The 9,466-nt window shown below is 44.5% G+C and overlaps 1 protein-coding gene across 1 annotated transcript in view; it reads right to left on the minus strand.

The window, feature by feature from the left end:
* LATS2 (large tumor suppressor kinase 2) overlaps positions 1-2,493 on the minus strand; it is a 56,124-nt gene extending 53,631 nt beyond the window's left edge. Inside the window, exon 1 of the mRNA XM_018572015.1 lies at positions 2,000-2,493. Coding sequence (XP_018427517.1) covers positions 2,000-2,335 — 336 coding nt within the window. The 5' untranslated portion in view covers positions 2,336-2,493. The remainder of the gene's footprint in view (positions 1-1,999) is intronic.
* Positions 2,494-9,466: the final 6,973 nt, after the last annotated feature.

Raw genomic sequence — 9,466 nt, forward strand, 5'->3', positions numbered from 1 at the left:
AGTGGAGTAGACACGGTGGGCAGGGGGGGGGGGGGGGGCAGTACGAGACACACACCATTGCCTAACTTGTTTTATTGCACAGCTGGGTCTGAGGAAGCAGATCGGGTCCGCAAAATGTTTTTTTGCCCTGCAAAAGGACATAGACAACATGCACTTGATCTTCATACAGTTTGTAATTGAGGTGGTTTTCTCTCCCCACTTCTCGATTGCTGCAGGACAATAAGAAGCACTGCACAAGGACACTGTGCTAAATTTTGTGTTAGGTTGGGCAATATATTTTAAACATTTGTGGTATCTGCTTTAAGCGAATTATGTTCAAATAAAATTCACGTGATTTTATATGATGTTTGTTTTATGATGAATGGGAAACCTTTAAAGTCCATTTACCTTGGGTCTGATATATAGGCCCCAACTTTGGGTGAATTTTAGAGAGAAAAATTTCCTTCACGGGGTGCACAGAGGAGGACTAGTAGGTCATTCCATCCTCTGGGTCAAAATCCCAGATATTGGATTTGGATGAACGAAGCAAAACAAAAAAATCCCAGAAATTGGATAAGTGACACAATTTAAAGGCTACTTAAAAAAAATGACCGCTTCAGTAAATCACTCCAAATCCAAACTTGTCCTGCTTTGTTGTTAGAAAACAATCAATCAACAATCAATTTAGAAAAGAACAGGACTAGACAGAACCAGGAGAAAGGCAGCCAATGAACGCAAGCATCCTTCAGCTAATATAAATTGTCCACCCTTCCACCAGAGGAATCATGCAATCAAACAAATGTGACTGGTAAACCTACCTTAGCCTAAAATGACCGATTACGGAAAACAAATATCTACACTGCAAGGCTGAACTCCAGGCAAACCGTTAAATACACATATGAAATAAATCTATGCAAGGAGGGGAATTTATCAAAAACTGGAGCAGACAAAATCTGGAGCTGCTGTGCATGGCAACCAATCAGCATCTCTCTTTCATTTTCAAATCTTAACTGAACAATCTGAAGAGAGAGGCTGATTGGATGCCATGCACAGCTGCTCCAGAATTTGTCTGCTCCAAATGTCATAAATTCCCTCAAGGTGTTTTACCTGCCTTCTGAGAACTGCCATCTAATTCTGAGATATACACAGCTCTGCCACACAGCAATGTCCTGTCTGGCAGGAGAGGAGACCTGAATTTTCTCTCATGCAGTTCAGTAACCATTACAGGCCTCCTCCCCACCCACTGACTGAACAGTGAAAAGAGAAGCAGCACAGTAATTAGATCATCTCTCTGTTCTTTCATCCTATCAACATGCTCCCTGCACTGCAGCAAAACCATTTTCCAATTTGCTGATTCAGTCTAAGCTCCGTTGTGGAGGGTCTGCAAAAGGCCCAAGTCAAGTAAAAATTAGGTACTTACACGGCTTGCGTTAAAAAACACACTTAAGGCTGTATTATGAACACAGTGTGTCTTTTAGAACTGCCCAGGGTTCAGCTCCATCTATGTTTCACTATCCATAATGGCTACTTTTTAATGGATAAGGTGCATGTTTCACTATCCATAATAGAAGCATTGTTTAGGGGCCCATTCACACCACATCCAGATCTCCAGACCAGACCGTTTTCAGACGCAAAATGCATCCTAATGTATCCCTATGCTATTTCTGGTCTGTGCTCACACAAGCGCAGTTCGTTCCAGACCAGACCAGAAAAATACTGCATGTCTCATTTTGTCTGGTCTGGAATGCATAGAAACGCATCAAAACCACAAACGCATAGGAACGCACCTGAAAGGCCATTTTAAGCAGAAAAAAACAGCTCCGGAAAGCGGCAAAAACGCAATGCACCGCATTCCAGATCTGGTTCGGAAAATGGTGTGAACCTGGCCGAAGACAACACTGTATTAGGGGCAGTCATCACTGCAGCTAGGACACCTGTAGCTTACCAATAGCTGGAAAACTGATGATTGGCTTAAGAATACTGGGGGGGGGGTAGGGGTAATGCATGGTATCCAACCTACCTGATCACAGCCCACCTTCACCAGGTCCTGCAGCATCTGCCGGTTCACTTCTACAGCAGTCACATTTCCAGATTCATTGGCGAAAGGCAGCAATGAGTAACGGATCTCCCGCAATGCCTTTTGGTAAGGGCCAAACTTGGCCGGATGCCGCAGCTGCTGTTGCTGCTGTCTTGCGGAATCTTTGCCATGCAGAACCTGCAGAGAATCATTGCTGTGTCCAACAGATAAACCATGAGCAGCCGGCTTTGGTGGCTGCTTCAAGACTTCCCGGATCTCCTGCAGTCTCTGTCTGCTGTTTCCAGAATAGGTGGTGGCAGGGAACGTTTTTGGCCTCATGATTAATCCGGGTTAATATGCTCAGCATACAGTTGCTCTATCCCACCAGATTAGGATGTTCAGTTGTGCTTATCCATCACAAATTGTCCCGGGAACAGGATCCAGAGTTGTGAAATTGTAGCTCCTATACCATCCAAATAAGGAGGAGTTCCACATTCTCAATCTGAAAAACAAAGATGAATATATTTATATTATAGGCAAAAGTTTTACCTCTACGTTGCAATGGGTACACACGATTTGTTTAAAGTAACCCTGTGACATTACACAACATATGCCATGGACACTTACATTGTCTATTCAGCATCTCCAGATGCCAGCAGGAGTTTTCTGATTGTTGTACTGAATGACTCTGCAACATAAGAAGCGGGGCCTTTCAAGTAGGAAACAGCAACCAGTTCCTGTGGTTGGTGGCTCTGCCTCCAGAACCCAGACATCTTCCTACTATGATGCTTGGCCCCACCAACCGAGAGCCCCAAGTAGGTGGCTGCTGCTTCCTAAGGAGAGCAATGTATGGTGGTATACAGGGGGGTGCTATGTAACATCAGTAATTCATGCAGGTACCTGGAGATGTCAACTTGACAATAAAAGCGTAAAATATATATACACACACACACACACACACACACACACACACACACACACACACACATACATATATACATATATACACACACACTGAGTGGCCAGTTTATTATGACCACCTGACGTTTTGTTTGTAGGCAAATTAGCTATAATTTCGCATTGAAGTTGCTAGAGAGCCAGACCATTATAAATAGGGAAGCAGGTTGTTTACCACGACAGTAGAAGTGATTTTTTTCTGAAGATATAGGTAAACAACGCGATTTAACAGCCTTTGAACGTGGGATGATTGTTGGCGCTCTGAGCCATGGAGCGAGTATCAGCAAAACAGCAGAATTCGTTAAATGTTCAAGAGCAGCCGTTGTTAAAGTGTTTAAAGACTTAACTGTCAGCCGAAAATCTTGGTCTGAACGTGCGAATTGTGGCCGTCAGCGACTAGTCAATGTTAGGGCAGAACAGAGAGTGGCAAGACTGGTACAAGACAACAGAAGGGCAACCGTGCAGTGTCAGATTCCTCGCATCACCATTCAACATCTCGTGGAGTCACGAGGGGCCCAACGAAGTCATGTCGTGGAGTCATCTCGTGGCCCAACGAAGTACTGATGGGGTGGTCATAATAATCTGGCAACTCAGTGTGTGTGTGTGTGTGTGATAGATTAGTGCATGTGTACATAATTTGTGTTCCGCGACATGTCAGGCTTACAGGTCACCTCCAGTAAGTAATCAGTAGTAAATGCAGTACAAAGAATGCCCAGTATAGCTGGTTCCCCTAATTTTGCTGATTCTCTTTTTTATCCCCCCTACCTGTAAAAAAGCCCCTCTCCCTTTTGTTGGTCTGTCATGTTTTTAGACTAAACTGTTGGACAAGAGGTTGTGTCATTGTGTCAAATAGCCGCTTCCCTATAGGTTTTTCATTTCATTGGGTTGTCAGTGCAGTACATTATTAGCCTATAACGTGATCTAGATATCTATTCATCTATATAATTTGGACTTGATATATAAAACCGAGGGAACCAAACAGGTTTTAAAATGTTTCAGACCTCTTTCTCACACCTAACTAAACTACAACTCCCACAACTCTCTCGAACAGCAAGCCATGGCTTTCAATCCGATGTTTTCAAGGTATTGTTCTTGCAACTGTGCCTATGCAAGAGCAGTCATTCAATAATGTCAGTGGTTAGGTGACCCCGACCGAAAACATTTCTAAGGCAGACACAGAGCTGAAATGAACAACAAAGATAACAGAAAAGTGACACAAAAAGAATAATGATGGGAAAGGTGTCGGGACCCATATCAACCAATCCATCAGAAATCCTCTGTCAAATGATCCCTTTACAGCCGGCGTGTCAAATGCTATTGAAACAAGGGTCAAGGGTCAAACTTTCCCCCCCAAAAAACCATCAGAATCTCTTTACCTACAGCAAGAAATTAAAACTTGAATCTTGCTAATTGCTGCAGATGAAATAGACAACTCTTCTATAAGGTAAAAGGGCCCCTTTGCATCCAATGTGTTAATTTTTATGGTTGTCAAGTTAAAGAAGAACCCCAGGATTTATTAAAATTATTAACCCTTGCAGTAAAGTTACTCACGCACAGCAAAAGGGTTAAGGGCTTGTTCACACCGAAAGTGTATGCGTTCAAGGCAAGCCCTATTTTTTGCGTTTGCAGTGGAACGGAACGCTGGCAAAGTTTTGCCAGGCGTTTGATCGCACTGCGGGCGGGAGTGTGTGGAAGCGGTGCCATTGAATACAATGGACCGCAACGCCCCCTCCCGCAGGAAGAGGTTTCACAGCGACCGCTCTGGAACGCACACAGTGTGAATACGTGCGGCAGTGTGAATGAGGCCTCAGACTGTTTTACAAGAGGCTCCATCCATCCCTATGGGAAAGAGGGAGATATCAGGGGTCCACAATCAAAAGCTAGTTGAACGTGATTAACGTGCTAGACTGCCCTGTCTGACGATAAAGGAGAAATGTTGGGAGAGTAAAATGTACTCTTCCCAATACAAAGAGCCGGAGTGTGACAATGCAGATGTTACATGGGAGCTCTACAGCTTGAGAACTGAGAGATCACATAATGCTGATTGCTCAGTTCACGGTCTTCTCCCTGCAGAGAGCGGTGACTGTCAGTCATCGCTCCCCGCAGCTATTATCCCCCTCCCCTCTCTCTGTTCCTCCAGTGCTCTTTGGAGGGACAGACAGGGGAAGGGGCAGGCACAGCCGGCTCTGGCTCTAGAGAGGCAGAGCCAACTGTCAGTCAGGCAGATAGGTGGATCCTGACAATACTGGCGGGCCCCTTCCCGGCTGCAGTGTCAGCATATAGCAAACAGTAGCCAACTAGATGCTGTCACAGGAGAAAATTAGTAAATCTACTCCTGTGACCCAAAACAAAACTATAGCCAAAAAAAGGTTTGGCTTTAGTTCTCTTTTAATGACTACGTTGTCCATCACAGGGCGAATGCAGCATTCATTAGCTGAATCTTGTTTATTCCAATGCTGTCAATGCAAATCTAATTAGAATGTGTTACTATTACACACATTACTGTGGGGATTTCTCAGTAGAATAGAAGCAATACTGGATGGAGTATATTCTAAGAACATTCAATCAGAAGAGAAAATAGACTAAGAACATTCGATTATGCTTTATACATTCGATTACAGCTTCATGCACTGTGCAAAAAGTCCCTGACTTATTGACACAGAACTAATGTCAGGGCTTGAAAAATGTTAGGGTGTCTCACCAGCCAGTCAAAAATGTCACCAGTCAGCATGACCGGACTACAGCCTTGCAATTTATGTAAAAAAATTTTGGGGACAGATAGAGCTTTCTTTTGGTGGTATATAAAATCACCATGGCACCATGGGGGGGGGTTATTTTTTACTACATAATGATAAAAGTACAGTAATTAATGGCCCTAAAATTATTGCTTATCACTCCGACGTTCGCGGTTATATGTAACATGTGCGGCACAATAGGCGCAATCGTTTTCGCACGTAGGCGCACCTTGACGCATATCTGCATGAGTATGTGGGGGGGCGGAGGATTTTAAAAACATTTTTTTTTTTCTTTAATGCTTCTTTCATTCTTGTATTACTTTTTTTTTTTACACAACTTTTGGCTATCACATGGGGGGATTCTTAACCCCCCATGTGATAGCAATATTTACATGAAAGGTCCTCTTTATGAAGACATCAGGGGTCTCCAAGACCCCTGTCACCTAGGGAACCCAAGAAAAGCTGAAGAAGCAGAGATCTGCTTCATCAGCTTCAGTAGCTGGAAAGTGACACTGAATGCAGGAAGTGATGTAATATACATCACTTCCTGCATTCCGACACTGAGAGGAGATCAAAGGGAGATTGTGTACTGATCTTCCTTTGATCTCCTGTCACAGAGCCGTGCCGGTCCCGGCCGCATCGGGCACAGCGGATCTCGCTGACAGCTGTTGGCAATACAAGCGATCGGGCGTCTCGAGACCCTCGATCGCTTGAATGTAAAGCTCCCGGCCGGCCGTGTAATTACAACGGCCGGACGGGAAGCTGCTCGTCGTCGGGCTCCGTCGTCCTCTTGTCACAGACGAGCGGACGAGTGGATTTTTCAAGCCCTGACTAATGTACATGTAATTCTGCTGGATGAATAGTTCTGCAGATTTCTAATAAACAGACCCTTTAGTGTACAGAGTAGCAGGCATGATGACAAGGTGAAAAGCTAATCTCTTGTCAGCACTACAAGCCACGTCTGAGAAACACTACTTATCCTAGCCCCATGGCACAAATGGTTCGGGCAGCATGTGCGGCCGTGTATGAGAGTGTTCAGCACAACATGCAGACTGATGGTAGGTCACAACATAAACCTGCAAGTATAGGGCCATTACCAGGGCTTGAAAAATCTGCTAGTCCTCTCGTGTGATGAGAGGATGGCGGAGCCCGACGAGTAACTTCCCGTCCGATCACTTGTATTAGCAGCTGCTGTCACTGGTCCCGCGACCCGCTGCGTCCGGTGCGGTCAGGACCGGCACGGCTGCTCTGTGACAGGAGATGATCGATCGGTACGCTATCTCCCTCTGATCTCCGATACGTCCCCGAATGCAGGAAGTGATGTATATTACATCACTTCCGCATTCCTCTGTCACTTTCCAGCTTCAGAAGCTGAGGAGAATCTGGTGAAGCAGATCTCCGCTTCATCAGCTTCTCTGGGGGTCCCTAGGTGACATTAGAGGTCTTGGAGGCCCCTGATGTCCCCATAAAACTAATGAACAGTAAAAGAGTTTAAAGCGTCGCCTATGCCCAATTTTTGGAGTGGTCGTTTTTTGTGATTTTGCAGGCGCGCGCAATTTTGAAGCTTGACATGTTTGGTGTCTATTTACCCAACGTGATTCAAAATCCAAAATGTCCCATCGCACTCCTGACCGGAGAAAAAGTTCCCCAAGCACAGGGCGGGTGCGGCAGTGACAGCAAACACCTCCACAGATAATAATAAAGCTAAAAAGTCACTTGCACTCCAATGTAGCTTCCAGTCAATCTATTTATTGATGGAAATGCTGCACCATTTAGTCAATAAATAGATTGACTGGAAGCTACATTGGAGTGCGAGTGACTTTTTTGGTTTATTATTTACCCGACGTGACCCCGTCTTTTATATTTTACCAAAAATATGGGTAATAAGAAATGTTTTATAACATAATGTAGGGAAAACATTTTTTTTTTTTTTCCCCGAGGCTATAGTCTGGTCATGCTGACTGGTGAAATTTTTGACTGACTGGAGAGACACGCTAAAATTTTTCCATTACAGTATATGTCAGAGTCACCGGAGTGCGCACTGTACCTCTATTAGATTCTACTAACCATTACATAAATCATAAACCTCAGGACATTCCTGCCATATTGTTTACTGTAAAGAAGAACTTCCAACACTCACACCAATTTACAGAACCAGATACTTCTTCTGCCAGGAAGCGTTTAATTGATGTTTGGATATGAAATATTAAGAACGTATGCTGTTGGATGCCTAGAGTTACAAAACACTGCAGATAAGCCTGGGGACCATCTTCTTCCAATTACCCCCATGCTAGGCATTTTACAGGCATCTGAAAAGGTCACTGAGACAGGTTAAACGCACATCTGGGCAAGAAAATGATGCAAACTGGATCATATCCCCCGCATAGACGATGCAGAAAGGAACCGCGCTCCTTGTTGGCGGCTGTGGACTTCTCTCCATAGTGCTACAGTCCAGGAATTAAACCTTTCTTCATCAGATCTGCAGCATCCAGCAGGGTCAGGCGCAGTCCACATACCTGTGGTTGTGCCGGCATCGCCACACTTCTAATAGATGGGTGATTAAAGTCTTTCTGCTGTGAGTCATGGGGTATATTCATCTTTTTGGGCATTATGGAAAAAATAACTTTTATAAAAGGCTTACAACTATTAAACTTGTAAAATATGGTGCCAAAGCTGGAACAGCATATCCTGCAAGCTATAAAGTAACTGTCACTTGTAGTTCTACAGATGTAAGTCTAAAGCTGGACAAAACACTGTACCAATTCCCTTGGTGGGCGCCCCTGTCGGCACCCTTTCCAGCCGGCATCCTTTGATCAGAAACGTTTTGGGTGAATAGTGGTGCCAGCTAATCAGCTGCTGTCACTGTTCAGGTATGCTGTCAGTGGCACACCTACCACTGTCAGAACACAATAGCTCAGCCGGAGATTTGTCCATCCATGCAGTTTAGCACGGATGGAGGAATCTATTATATATTTTTTACATTTAGCACACAGGTTGAACAAAAAAAAAAATAACCGTGTATAACCAGCTTACCGTTGGCCATACACTGGCTGAATTTCAAATCAGTCATGCTGACTGAATTCAACCAGTGTGTGGCCCTGCCGGTCCATCCATTCCCGAGTTTTCTGTTCCCTGTATATTTCCTATCGCCCATGATGACCAGTTTATGTGTCAGGACAGCAAATTGAGGTAAGAAATAGAGAATGACTTGTTCTGCTTCCCTGCCTTACAATATACATTTTGAAGTTGACGGGGTTAATCCCTTGGTGTGGTAAGTGGCTCGCCACATGACTAAAAAACACCGGCATTAAACAGCTCCAACATGTTTACTTTCCACCCGGTACTGGTGGCCTTGTGACACCTCTCTGTTAAAGACAGTTGAAGAGCCTGGAGGACATGTCCAGCAAGTTGGCAACTCTGTCTCAAACACAATTCAAAACAGTCATCAGTGCAAGAGAGAGCAAAGTGCCTTGTACGTTACCTTGGCTGCTGGCCCAGTCCTGGCACTGCCACCTTTCAGTTCTTCGCATGGCACTTTCCTTTACACAGGCACCGAGTTTAAAGACTTCTATGTACCAGTGGGGAGAAAAAAAAAATCCAAGGAATAGGACGTCTCCTTTCTCTTTGGGAAGTTACTGAAAGTTCCTCCTCCACCTCCTCCTCTTTCCTTTTGGCGTCAACTCCTCAGTCACAGAGGCACATTCCAAGCTGGGGAGAATTTACAGTCTGATCAGCATACACAGAGAGAGAGAGAGAGAGAGAGAGAGAGAGAGAGAGA

Source organism: Nanorana parkeri, unplaced genomic scaffold, assembly GCF_000935625.1.
Source record: "Nanorana parkeri isolate BGI_ZX_2015 unplaced genomic scaffold, ASM93562v1 scaffold1901, whole genome shotgun sequence".
Classification (NCBI taxonomy): Eukaryota; Metazoa; Chordata; class Amphibia; order Anura; family Dicroglossidae; genus Nanorana; species Nanorana parkeri.